At 38.9% G+C, this 14,524-nt stretch overlaps 1 protein-coding gene across 1 annotated transcript in view; it reads left to right on the forward strand.

Annotated features, from left to right (window-relative positions):
* THSD7B (thrombospondin type 1 domain containing 7B) overlaps positions 1–14,524 on the forward strand; it is a gene marked incomplete at both ends in the record, with an annotated part of 731,038 nt that overhangs the window by 631,733 nt on the left and 84,781 nt on the right. Inside the window, one exon of the mRNA XM_080917661.1 lies at positions 8,128–8,278. Within this exon, the coding sequence (XP_080773787.1) occupies positions 8,128–8,278 (151 nt within the window). The remainder of the gene's footprint in view (positions 1–8,127; positions 8,279–14,524) is intronic.

Here is a 14,524-nt window from a genome sequence, read left to right on the forward strand (position 1 = left end):
TTGTCCTCTCTGCTCACCTTCAGAAATCCAGGGCAGGGAATGTAGCCCTCCTACCATGGGAACAATGGAATGGTCTCTGCAATCTACCACCCACATCTTTACTATTCCCTAGTTATGCTGGAACCCATCTAGTTCATGGAACAGACCACTGCCCTTCCACTGATTCCCAGCAAACCACTGTTAACAAATCAATTCAGGAGTTTTTCACTTCTTTGCCATTTCTCATTTCAACACTGTGGTTGGTATACTTGATGGCTCTTAATCTATTTGGGGATGCCATCACAAATTTAAGCCCTCTATGATTATCTCCAGACACTAAAATTCACTGAGATTTGTGAATAATAGTTATACATATTAACATAAAAGCATTAATATAAAGTAATCGTAAATTCTGGGTCACTCTGAGGAAGCTTTTCAAATGATTTTTGTCCTATACATTAAGTATTAGAACAAAAAAAATTCCTATGCTGGAGGTTGCCTAATTGGTACATTTAGAAATAACTTGTATCCAAAGAACAATTGCCTTCCCAACAAGGCATAATGTTATCATTTGGACAAGCAAAAGCTAGAATTTGGATGCACTGTTAGCAGCATGTAAAAATAAAAAGAAAGATTAGTGTTGTAGATCACCCACCTGAATAGCACTGGGCATTTGTTTTGCAGCTGTGGAAAGCCCCACTATAAAAGAATAGACAGTACCTGAGTTAGATAGCTGTCTGTTGTGGTAACTGTTAGCTGGAATCTTGTTGCTATGGTAAGTCCCATTTACTTTTGTTGGCCTTCAGGAAGCTTCATCATTCAGCAATTCACCCCATAATAACCACTTTATAGCAGCTCCAGTGCTTCACAAACCTCAGGAAAGTATGGCGAAAGCATCAGCTGATGGCTGAAATATAGATGCCACTCAGTAGTCCAAGCAAAATGTTAGTAGCTGAGAGCTCAACCTCCCTTTCCTGCTGCCCACTGCTGCTCTGCATAACAGGCTCTTCGGCTCATGCTCTAACAGACTTGGGGCTTTAACCATTTCTTGGCCAAAACCTCTGCCTTATGTCATAGTCTCATGAGACTGTAAAAAGTGACCAGCCAAGCAGGTTTATATAGGAAGTTGAGGCATTGTTCTGCACTTTCTTCTTGTTCTTTTTGCAATTTTAAAGGGGAATCTTAAGGAAGATAGAAAGCTTTAAGACCACAAATTGTTGCTGACAGAACTGTGGCATTCTGACAGAGGAAAATGCAGATGCCTAAGCTCCTTACAGACAGACCTATCAGCCCATGCATATAAAACCTGACACTATAAAAATCATACAACTAACAGATGTTGCTGTGTGGCACACTTACTCTACCCCTCCACAATCTATGTCTCAAGGTTCTAAGCTCTTTCTCTTCTTACTGGAATGGAGATAATGAGATTATGGGATAATAGGGGAAAAAGAGGTCCGGTAGTTAGAGAGATGTGAAGCAGTGTGTCTGCCCTGGTGCTCTGAGTGGTACCTGTATAAAAAGCCGAGGTTGGGAGACTGGATACGGTGGTGTATCTGGGAGGTAGAAGCAGAAGAAACCTACATCAGAGGACATCCTGAGCAACATGAGATCTTCCCTATTATGGAAAATTATGTGTGGAGTGGGAGATATGGACATAGATCCATTCAGAGGAAAACCTACAGACACAGTGGGGAAAGAAGCAACCTGCCAACAATTTGTTCTTAGATACCTACATAGTAGGACCAGAAGAAAATACATTTGTATGGCCTGTGCTACCTCCTCATGATGTCTTTCTGTTTGTTATGGTGACCCTCTCAGACCATTGCATTTTTTACTGTTAATGTCTGATGCAAATACATGAATCAAGTCTTCCGGGCACATTAGACTATAAACAACTATTGATCTTAATAAGACATAGTTACACCAAATGAAGCATTATTTCTTCCCTTTCTTACAACCTCAGTGCTAAAATACCAATTCACGGGTCATTCCTGACTATAAAAATGTTTAGTTCCACCTGCGTTTATGATTATTTGCTTCCTATGTCCCAGATATTGTTCTAGTTGGGAAATAAAATGGTGAACAAGCAATATCTGTTTCCCCAGTGAAAACTAAAACTGACAAAATATAAACATATAAGTTAATATATAATGAGATGGCTTTGCTTCAAATGCCAATAATAAAACCTAAGTGGGTTTGGTGGTGCAGAGATCCTGATTTAAAGAGACGGGAACAAAGTGGAATTCCAACAAAGTGGAATTCAGACAGGAACCTGAATAAAATGAAGACAAAAATGCTTGGATACGAAGAAGCCCCAGGAGAAGTGCATGTGATTGATGCTCCCTGACTTGATGGAGAAATAACCAGATGTCACACATGGCTGCTGCTGGTGGGAAAACTATGCTGTGTTCCCCCTAAAAAAGCAAAGTCAGGGTATTATTCTAACTGCAGTATGGAGCCATAGAGCTATGGAAGGTTTGGGGTGGAAGGGTCATCCCATTTTTACTTGTCCAAAAGAAGCTACACTGGGGTGATACAGAAAAGATTCCAAAGGGTAGAGAAATTTGCATGCAAAGATGTAAGTTTGAGGTCATTTCAGAATTCCAGGTGACAGAGGCAGTCAAATTAAATTTGGTTTAATAAATTGAAGATGATGATAATGTCAAATTTAGGATACGTTTCAAAGCTACAGGACATAAGATATGATAATTAAATGACGAAAAATTGGAAAGGAAGAATTATGGAGATGACTGTGAACCGGCTGATCAATAGGAAGAATGGTGGTAATGTTTGTTGAGTTAGGAACTGTGACAATCAGGCTTGACAGGAGAACAAGTTAGCTTTCATATACATTAAATCTGAGATACAATATTAACTTTCAAACTGAGCTATTATAGGCTGCTGTTCAGTACCGAGATTTCCCTGCCATTAGATTATATATTTTCTCTATGTCGATAATGTTTTGAGCCCTGGGTAACTCCAACATTTATAAGTTTGTAAGATTCAAAGAGAATGTTTCTAAAAGTGAGACTGAGCTGTATCCAGGGGAATAAGAAGAAAACAAAGGGAGCAAGAAGGCACCCGAGAGAGTTTTTTAAAGAAAGGAACAGTAATCAATTGTCTCAAATACCACTGAGTTGGCCAAGATAAGTGCTGACCTCTGAACTTGGCAGTGGGGAATCTCTAAATGATTCTGATAAGAGGGCTGTCTATCTGCAATGACAATGGAAAAGTGACCAAAGTGGCTCAAAATGTAATAGTGGAGGGAAGTAAAGGGCAGGAAGTGTTGACAGCAAACAGAAAATGCCCAGCAGCAGTTTTGCAGTGTTTGAGTGAAGTGAGTGATTGCTGAAGGGGAGATGGGCAAGGAAATTGATGACAGGGGGTATAATGGATTACTGCATGTCATCTGGGAACACCTTCAATTTCAGTCTTTTTAAGTCTTTACTTGTGGACTGCTCAGAATCCCAAGAAATGCTTTTTCAATCATGAATGAAATAGATAATTCTAATAGCCAATATTCTGGAGCACACTGAAAGAATCTTAGTGTGGCAAAGAGAATGGTTGCCCCCAAAGATGTCTGCATTCTAATTCCTAGATTCTGATGTGTGTTTTATGATGTGTGTCTGGTAGAATTAAGGTGAAGATCTTGCAATGAGACAAGAGTTCTAAGCTGTCTGGGAGGGCACAGTTTGTTCATGAAAAACTTTAAATTGGTAGAGGGAACAAGAGTAGCCTCTGAAGCCTTAAAAGCAAGAGCCATGTCCCTTAGATAGCATCTCTGTCAACCCTTGGCATCTGTGGTCATCCTCCAGAAAATGTATGGTGGATATCTATTCTATACATTTGTAAAGCAATAGCTTTCCACTGATTAAGCTACTCAGTGTTGATGTTATTTTCAATAGGGAAGCATCAATTGAAATTTCTGTTGATATATAAGGTTCTTTATTATACTAAGAGTTCTCTAATCCAAGGGCATTTTGGAACCTTCTCCAGGTATTAAACCTTCAGTTACTTGCAGGGAGAAGAGAGAAACAATCATTAAATTATGTTCACTGGGGGGATATCTGGGGGTCTAGACACCTCTTACACACATTTTCAAAAACTCTGTAGGGTTTTGCCACATCTTCATGCCAACAAACTATTACCAAATATTTGACACTATAAACACTAGAGTTATCTGTGGGATGTTTCTGTAATATAAATGTAGTTATTTTAATTATTGTCACTTGAAAGTTTACTATTCTATGAGGCATCTAATTTATTGCAAAGGTCTGGTACCATGATCCAACAGTCGGAGGATGTGTCTTTCCATACCCTGTTGCGATGAACACAGTTGGTTCACCTGGGTCCATAACAGTGGGAGGAGAGAAGAAAAAGATGTGACTACAACAGAAATTATTCTTTTTATCATCATCATTAATTATGCTTTGGTAGTAAATACATTTATTCCTTACTGCTTTTGTGGTATTGGAAGTGAACAGAAATCAATGCCTACGACTCGCATTTGCCAGAAGTCTTACTTCACTTTCTCATTAAATGAAAAGCTTAGTTTGGGCAGTCAAAAGGAAAAAGCACTTAGGACAAAATGGCAACAAATAGATTGGGAAAAGATCTTTATCAACCACACAGCCTATAGAAGGCTAATATCCAATATATACAAAGAACTTAAGAAGAATCAAATAACCCTATTAAAAATGGTGTACAGTGCTAAACAAAGAATTTTCAACTGAGGAATATTGAATGGCCGAAAAGCACCTAAAAAATGTTCATCATCCTTAGTCATTAGGAAAATGCAAATCGAAACAACCCTGAGAATCCACCTCACACCACTCAGAATGGCTAATATCAAAAACTCAGGTGACAGCAGATGCTGATGAAGATGTGGAAAATGAGGAACACCCCTCCATTTTTGGTGGGATTGCAAACCAGTACAACTACTCTGAAAACCAGTCTGGCTATTCCTCAGAAAACTGGGCATAGTAGTAACTTAGGACCCAGCTATACCACTCCTAAACATATACCCAAAATACACTTCAACATATAACAAGGACACACAACCCACTATGTTCATAGCGGCCTTTTTAATAATAGCCAGAAGCTAGAAAAACCCAGATGTCCTTCAACAGAGGAATGAATACAGAAAGTGTGGTCCATTGACACAACGGAGTACTACTCAGCTCTTAAAAATAGTGACTTCATGAAATTCCTAGGAAAATGGATGGAACTAGAAAATCTCATTGTTAGTGAGATATCCCAATCACAAAAAAACTCAGTGATAAGTGGATTTTAGCCAAAAAGCTCAGAATACCCAAGATACAATTCATAGACCACATGAAAGTCAAGAAAAAGGAAGACCAAAGTGTGAATGTTTCAGTCCTTCTTAGAAAGGGGAACAAAATAATCACAGGAAGAAGTATGGAGACAAAGTGTTGAGCAGAGCCTGAAGAAAAGGCCATCCAGAGACTGCCCCACTTGAGGATCCATCCCATATATAGCCACCAATCCCAATATTGCAGATACCAACAACTGCAGGTTGACAGTAGCCTGACATAGCTGTTTCCTGAGAGGCTCTGCTAGAGCCTGACAAATAAAGAGGCAGATGCTCGCAGTCAAACATTGGACTGAGAACAGGGTCTCCAATGGAGGAGTTAGAGAAAGGACTGAAGGAGCTGAAGGGGTTAGCAACCCCCATAAGAAGAACAACAACATCAACCAACCACCCTACCCCCAGAGCTCCCAGGGACTAAACCACTATCCAAAGAGTACAGATGGAGGTACCCATGACTCCAGCCACATATGTAGCAGAGGATGGCCATGTCGGGCATCAATGGGAGAAGGGGCCCTTTATCCTGGGAAAGCTTGGTGCCCACGTGTAGGAAAATGTGAAAATGAGAAGGCAGGAGGGCGTGTGTGGATGGTGGGCAGGGGAGCACCCACATAGAAGCAGGGCAGATAGGATATCGTGTTTCTACAGGGAATCAAGCAAAGGGCATAATATTTGAAATTTAAATTAAAATATCCAATAAAACAAAAAAATGAGAAGAAAAAGAGAAAAGGCATTTTCTAGCTTTTGCAGTTTGTCCCAGGGAAAACTCTGAAGTCATTCTATGAGCCCTCTTTTTTCTACTGACTCCTAACTCAGCAGAAATGGAAACCTAGAAATGATGTTGCACCAGGCCTCCCTCTGGTGGAGACCTTACTCTTTCTGTCTACCCACCAGGCTTTATTACCCTCCTGTATGATATGGTTGGATTTTTTAGTACTTTAACTCATATAGCTTGTCATCTCTAGAAGTTAGTTGAGTTTTCATTTTCTATTTTAATGTATCAAAATGCACTCTTATGGTGAAGAATAGAATAATTACCACAGAAGGCAAGGCAGTGCTTGAGGACATCACTTTTTAAATGCAACGTGTACCTCAATATCTGACATTATTAGAACAGCAAATGCTTCCTGTCAGTTCTTTCTACTTCCGGATAGTCTCAAACAGCAGAAAGTCACAAACTTTGTGACTCAGACTCCTGTATCCTTGGGTATTAAGTATACACCAGAACATTGTTATCATTTTTATCTTCATTAGACCAAAACACTTACAAATACAGCAGCTCTCTAATTTTCATCTTCTTTTGTAACGCAATAACCAGTTAAGGCACTGGTGCTATAGTAATCCCTCAAAATCATGAAGTAAGTGCAGGCCATGCTCATAATCTTTAACATTTGAGAGGTAAGGTATTAGAAGTTCAAAGGCTAACCTTGAAGTACCTTAGACCTTGATCTAACAATCAACTAAATCAATAAGTGTTGACAATAAAACATTTCTGACATAAACAAAAGAACCTGACAATTTATTTCTTTAATTTTTTGAGGCAGGGTAAATTATTAATTGATTTCTGAGATACAGATATAGGTAAATGGGCACATCATGGAAATATGACTGGATACATTTTCAGAATGCCAGAATGCTTCTACAACCAAACCCAAAGTCAGAAACAAAATATTTCTAGTATTACTTATGCCCCTATTAGTCACTAGTTATTCTTTTAAAAGTAACCGCTAGTCTGATTCCACAAACTAGTACTGCTTCACATTACATACCAATATGAAAAGACCATCATAGAGTATATATATACTTGGTGTGTGTCAGTCTTTAGTAGTAGGTCTGTACCACCCAAGCTCTTTTGTGTACCAATAGTCCATACATTGTCATGGTTACTGAATTCAGTGGAATTTAAAAGAGTTGGTACAACTGTTTATATGATACTCAACAGTTGAGCTATTTTTAGCTTGGTTATGCATGAATACTGCCACTATAAGTATTTTCATTTTGTGGTTGGTTTGGTGTAAATTATGCATATTTCTATTTAAATGCCAGAAAATGTGGAGGGAGAAACACTCAATCATTTTTTAAAATGTTTTCCAATTAGCAATGGGAAGTGATGTATAAGTCTCTGAAGTTTCTGCCAAATCGTGATATTGTCCATGTATTTTACCTAAACCAGTTTTAGTAGTACACTTAATTTAGATATGATTGTTTTTACATCATGTGTAACCAGAGCACAATGACATATGTCATTCTACGTGTTTTCTCCCCAAGTTGATGTTGCTGCTTGGTTGATCATGCAGATATAATGTATATCCTTAGACTTCTGTAGGTAATGACAATGTTTGCACAATTCCCGTTGGTTGTGGAAGCTGCACCCCCACATAGCTATGTAAAACTCAAATGCATGTAATAATAACTGATTATCTTTCTGTCCCCTACAATATTCGGAGTAAATATAGAGGTGGTTGAGGAACTTAAGGAGAGGTTTGCAAGACCCACAGAAAGTATGAGGGTTCCGACAGAAACAATGTCATCTACTTGGTAGTTGGAGAAAGAAAGTTTCAAGATTTGTGAAATGGGAGGAATATCCACTTGGTGCTAGACCTGGGTATACTCCAGGTCTCTGCAAAATGGGGATTGCACAAGACAGCTGTTACCCACACTATTTCTGAATTCTTTTACTTGCCCTGTCAAGGGTTCCTTACTGAGAAAAGAAAAGACCACGGAATGGTGAAGATTGAGTTGTTGGTTTGTTTCCTGGTTTCTCTGGTGGTCCTGATTTAAATGTATCTGTTTTCATTGCCACCGCTGTCTAACAGGTGTGTGAGTACTGCTGACAGAGAAGGAGGGACAGTGGACAAGAACCTGTGCAACCAGGATGATGCTCCCCCAGAAACCCAGTCCTGTTCTCTTCTTTGTCCCAGTGAGTGCGTCATGTCTGAGTGGGGAACATGGAGCAAATGCCCACAGGTAATTACTTTCATTGATGCCCGAATCTTCCAGGGTTTCTTTTTCTGTTGTTGTTCTCTATAAATTACAGCATGGCTCTTAAAGGCTCTCTTCTAGTGACATGGGGCAAGAATATTTCCCAAGAACGCATTTGTAACTTAATGGGAAAGAAAAACAAATGAAAAATTGCAAATGAGTATTGAGTGATTTAAAATACCATCGACTCCTCCAAGGCATTTCTGTGTTGAACGTGAACAAGAAAAATAGCCCATAATGATCATGCTGTGAGTCGACTGAGCACCATTTTTAAGGGGTCTTCTTTAGCACCAAATGACTCTCATTATAACATCTTGGTTCTGTTCCATTTTCATCCTAGAAGTATCAATTTCCTCCTAAGCATTCAACCCCACTGTGCAAAGCTGCCTCTATTCATGACTGTATTTGCCTTGTGCTGGTTCCCTGAAGATGACATAATCTTCTTCCAATGTTCCTCTTATTCCAGAGCAGACAAAATATTAAGGCAAAGCATCTGCCTCATTTTTCCTTTATTAGTAAAATGAAAACATAACAGCAATACAGAAAATATTAAATAATATGGTTGAAATGGTATTTCCAGATAGTAAATTTTGATATTTTAAACTCATATTCCTATTTGAAGATAGGGAGAGAAACTATAAGAGAAAGCTCCAAATATGGGCAGAGAAAAGTTGGATGCATGAAGTTAAAATGTTTTAAATGTTCTGCTGATGAAAATGTGGAGCACACAGAGATACCTTGCTGTTACAGTGTAGAATACTTAGGACACGAGTTAACGACTCACATTCCCACTTACAGGTTATTAACTCCTTATATTTAATGACTGAAACCTAAAAGTGAGTTCTGACAGGAGTTATTTTTATTTGCTCTGTGGTTCTGGATGATGTGCAGATAAGATATCTCAAGAGTAGAGCCCTCTGCTATAATGCTCCTGGATGATGTGCAGATAAGATATCTCAAGAGTAGAGCCCTCTGCTATAATGCTTCTTCTTATTCTTACCAGCTCATCATTATCTATTTGTGAACAATTTACGTATGCCAAGGAATAAGATTTGAGGCAGGCACAGGGAAGGACTGCTACCTTCAGTCACTTCACTAACCTGCCTACTTAAGTATGACTTACTGTTTAGGTGACTGCTCAGCTGGGGGTTGGAGCAAATTTCCCCATTTAACAAGTGCTGAGCCAATAAGAAATTTTTCTGTCTGAGGAAACCAGAGGTTTGGGGCTTGTATCATTAACTCATTTAATTTTGGAAGAATTGACATGTGGTTGGGCTGAATGCTTTTCTTTCTTTAAAATGTACTATTTATTCTAACAGAAAAGTGCTTTAACTGTTTGCATAACATTTCCAAGACTAGATACAAATGTTCCTATATTAAGATGGATGTTAACACGGCCTTTATTAATCTCCATATGGAAAAATGAGCAGCCTGAGGAAACTTAAGTAAATGTAGAGGTCATGACCTTCTTTGCATGTTTTCATTTACTCACAGAAGATGCCATTAGGTTCTAAGTGTTTTGCTATAAAAATCTTGCTCTTGGGTCAAACCATTTGGTGAGTGGGCTAAATCTGCTGTTATAGAAATAGTTCTGAAGGTGTTCTACCCTGGCTCAGTATTTTTTCCTTGGGACAGCTATTGTCCCTAACATTTTCCCAGTGTAATCTGGTTTTGGGGGGGTGGGGTAAGAAAGTAGAGATGGAGAAAATAATCTAACTTTCTTTCACAAGCCTTCAAGATGATATAGGTAGACAATTTCTTGCTTGTCAGTGGGAAATGAGAAGGCTGCTCCTTTAAAAGCATCTGTCGTGTTACATAATGATAGAAACAAGAGCCTTGACACCAGCAATAATAACTTTGAGCAGCCCCTTCTGACCATTCCTGTGATGAATAAATATAACACTGTTTCATAACAACAGCATTAGGATATCAGATCCTTGTTGGTGCCCTGACCACTGGACCATACCTTCTCTCATGCAGCATGCTTGCTAATCTCACTGTAAACAGAGACATTGAATGGGAATGGGAATCAGGACTCATAGCTGATTACTTCTATATCCAAGGGTATTGCACAGTTGTATCAAGTTGTCAGATTCTTGCATAATGCCCCAGCATCCTCAGAGCTAATCAGTGCTGGTGATGGAGATGAGCATTTCAAAGACAGGAAGCTGGATCATTGTGCCTAAGGTTTAATTAGCATTTTGATGCACATTTCCTGAGGAAGAGGAAACTTGTTTCATAATTATCCCCTGTACCATGTGTTGATTTAACAGATCTATTCACTAAATTCTCCTTAATTGTCAGAAGTGTGACATACATTAATGGAACAAATTCCTTATTCTTCTTTCTTTTTACATTCCACCACCATATAAATGGTGTCTATATGTCTTCAAGTATGCTGCTGGCATGGTGATTTACCTTCTCGGTTACAGGGGCCTTGTTAGGACACAAGGATCATACCAGCCATTGTGCAAGTGTATTTAGACTGGAAATATAAGGTTAGGGTGTTTGCAATATAGAGTTGGTAGAAGAGGAGGAGGAACAGAAGCCTGTAGTTTACCGTCTGTCTTTACTGCAACATGGATGAGAAACCAGAGGCCTGAGGTGGGACATTTTTAAGCTCTATAGGAAATATCTCTTCCTCAACATAAATGAGTTCCTATTCAATCTTATAAAAATAAAACATTTACTTCCAGAAACATGACTATTGTTTTATTTCATCAAATCCCCCAAATTAAGGCACTGAAGAGCTAATGACTTGGCTACTGACAACCTTGCTCATTGCAAAGCAATTAGGAGGACAAAGCATCATGTTAGAAATGGCAGCAGAGGCAAGGGAAGGGATTGCAGGATAGGGACTAGAGACTAACAGCGAGGTAAGGAAAACCAAGTCAGCCCAAGGCAGAATCGGAAATACTCATATGTTTTACTGTTTTATATGTTTGGGAGATGTTTGATTTCTATGACACATGTATGTCATTTATTCTTTATTCCAACTGGTGCTCTCTTCTACAATGCTTTAATTTGAAAAGGATGCTTACGTGATGGTACTTGTTCACCGAAGAGCTTTCCCAGCAGTGTTGACTCTTGAAAGCATTTAGGTATCTTCATTTGGCCTCTCTACGGTCTCCTTTTAAAAATACGTTTTTATTTCTTGAAATTAAACATTATATTTTCTCCTTTTCCCTTTCTACCCAATCCTTCACACACACACACACACACACACACACACACACACACAGAGAGAGAGAGAGAGAGAGAGAGAGAGAGAGAGAGAAAGAGACACACACACATACACACACACACACATACACACATACACACACACAGAGAGAGAGAGAGAGAGAGAGAGAGACATACACACACACACACACACACACAGAGAGAGAGAGAGAGAGAGAGAAAGAGAGAGATTGCTCTCAAATTCATGCCCCCTGTGTTCATAAGTTCATATTATATATATATATATATATATATATATATATATATATATATATATATATATATATAATAGCGTACAATCTTATCTGTTTGTATATGATTCCATGGCTAACCACTTGGTACTAGATAGTATAGGATAATCAATTGTATGTTTAAAAATTCTGTTCCCTGGAGTAGATACAAAGATACATCGTTTTCTGTCTTTATTCTTTAGTTAGCTGTATTCCTTTATCTAAAGTTGAGACCCCACAAGATTTCCCTTCCACATTAGCTTGTCTGCTGGTGTCATTCATCTTCGGGTCTTATTTGGGCGGACATCCTAAAGCTACTTCAGTATGTAGAATGTCCTCTGGCATTTCTAGGACACCAAATTTCAAATCAAACTTCTTGTTCCTCTGGTTCTTAAAAATATTTCTCCTCCGTTGTCCATCATTGTTTCTGAGCCTCGGGTACAAAAGCTGTGTTGTAAGTATATCAGCTGGGTTGGGCACCACCACGAGATCACTTTACTGAGAACATTTTGATCAGTTGCGGTTTTCTGTAATGGTCTCCGTCTGTTTTCAGGAGACGTTTGTTTGATGGGGAGAACAGTCACTTATGTCTGTATAACAAATATGTGCATTTAACTCCATATAGTCAAACAAATGCATATGTATTTACTTTCCCTCTACTTATTACACATTTTTCCCTTTTAGCTAATTCAATATTTTTTTTCCTCATCCTATATCCCTCCTGAATAGCCTTAGAATCCCATATTTTCAAACTGGCTTATAAATTTCTTTATTCAACTCTCTTATATATTTGAAACAATTCAGGTGGTGATTTATTTATGCTACAAATCTCTGCAGAAGTTCTCCATGGAGTGATACAGATTTTCTATTTATGGATGCCCTTGGAGGTTTGCCAAAGGAATCTCTTAAGAAATAAATATTGACATGAGAAAGTAAAGGTCTTGCTGATGATTATCAACCTGAATCATTTTCTGCAGAAGCAAGACTGAAGTTTCTTGAGAAATATGGCTTGGGCTTAGTAAACCTGAGTGAACTTTAATTGATCTCCCACTTGCTAGGTGCCACAGGGTTAGATGCACATGGATGTACAGATGTCTCCTCCCTTCAACCAAGGGGAACCAGACACTCACTGAAGAACTAGTTCAGAAGGCTTCTGATCAAAGACTAACATCTGAGTAGTCACCGGGATAACCTGTAACGACTGCCACAGGGGACGGTTTGCAAAGAAACTTGCACTGAGCATTAGTGTCATGGAATTGGAATTTTATCAGTGACTTAATACTGTGCATAATGTACCTCCTCTCTACCCTTCCCCTCTTTCCCTGACCCTGTATAAGTGCTCCACCTCCCAGTTCGAGCCAGTGCATAGCACTGTTCCTTTAACTTGGCTCTGCTTAGAGGACACAGAGAATTAGGTGCTTATTTTCTGAGAATTGATCCATCTCCTTTATATTCCCAGTGCTCTGGCCTGAAGTGGGGGATGTCTGTGAGCCTTGAGGTTTCATTATAGACAAATGGCACTTGGCAGCACTTCTGGAAGCTGCCTTTCAGGAGCATTTTGCCTCACTGGCTAATAATGCTCCAAGTGCTTTCTCCACTTCTCCTAACCTTCTTTAACAAAAGGTGTTGGTCTCTGGAGTACATATGTAATGACCAAGTTCCTCAGAGTGCCCAGGGTTTTTTTCCTTTGACTCAAAGCTAGGGGAGAGTAGTGGTCATTTCCTATCGTCTTAACTGTGAATTCTGAGTTCTTCTAAACTGACATTGACACTCAGCCAAAGACAACAGGTCTGGGGTTGGGGCAGTTTATTTTTGCCCCAGTGCACTGAGGTTTAATATCACTAAAGAACCAGGAGGGTTTCCAGAGCCACATGGGAAGAGTGTTCTCACTGAATCTAACTCACTTCTTGCATTGGAACAGAGAAACAAGAACTCAATAAAACATGTTATAGCAACTTCTGCTTTTAAATTTAATATAACTGTTACTTTCTTTAATATAATCTGATCTCTTTGATTCTCAATATTATTACCTGGAATACAGATAAGGGGTATATATTCTCAAATCTCTCTCACTCCCCCCTTTCCTACCTCGCTCCCTTTCTCCTTCTCTCCCTTTCTCCTCTACCTCTCTATTTGCTAATATCTCTTCATCCATGCATGCATCCATCTATCCATGCATCCATCCATCCATCTCCCTGGAACAACAGCAAGCATGAAATTCATATTTTCTTGAATAAGTGCTCAGTATTAACTGCAATGAGTATTTATGATGTATGCCATTTCACAAGTTTTTATAGAAGTGGTTTTAAAAGACAGTCCCTTCTTCAAAAGCACATTGCAGTTTAAAATAGAACACTTGGTTTTCTGAAACTTGTTTTAGTATCTGCATTATGTAATTGAAATGAAACACTTCTGTGGTGTATCTCTCTATGTGACATGATTTAATTTCTCCTCTAGGGTATGGATGTTATAAATTTGACACCTTGGTGTTGTATAATAAACTGCATTTTCACATTCTTGAGACTGAATGGAGCTCGGAGACTGTGATGCTTCACGAGAAACCCAGAAGCTTTGAACGGGGATGGGCATCATTTCCACAGTTGCTCTCAAGTTGATTAGTCTTGACAAGACTGGAGAGTCTCCCTCTGAGCTTACTATGCAGAGTTATTTCTGATATAAGTTTTAAATCCCCTTGCAAATGGTTTGTGTGTGTGTGTGTGTGTGTGTGTGTGTGTGTGTGTGTGTTAGAGGCATTAGCTTTCCTTTAATCTCACAAGAT

Source organism: Micromys minutus (genome assembly GCF_963924665.1).
Source record: "Micromys minutus genome assembly, chromosome: 6".
Classification (NCBI taxonomy): Eukaryota; Metazoa; Chordata; class Mammalia; order Rodentia; family Muridae; genus Micromys; species Micromys minutus.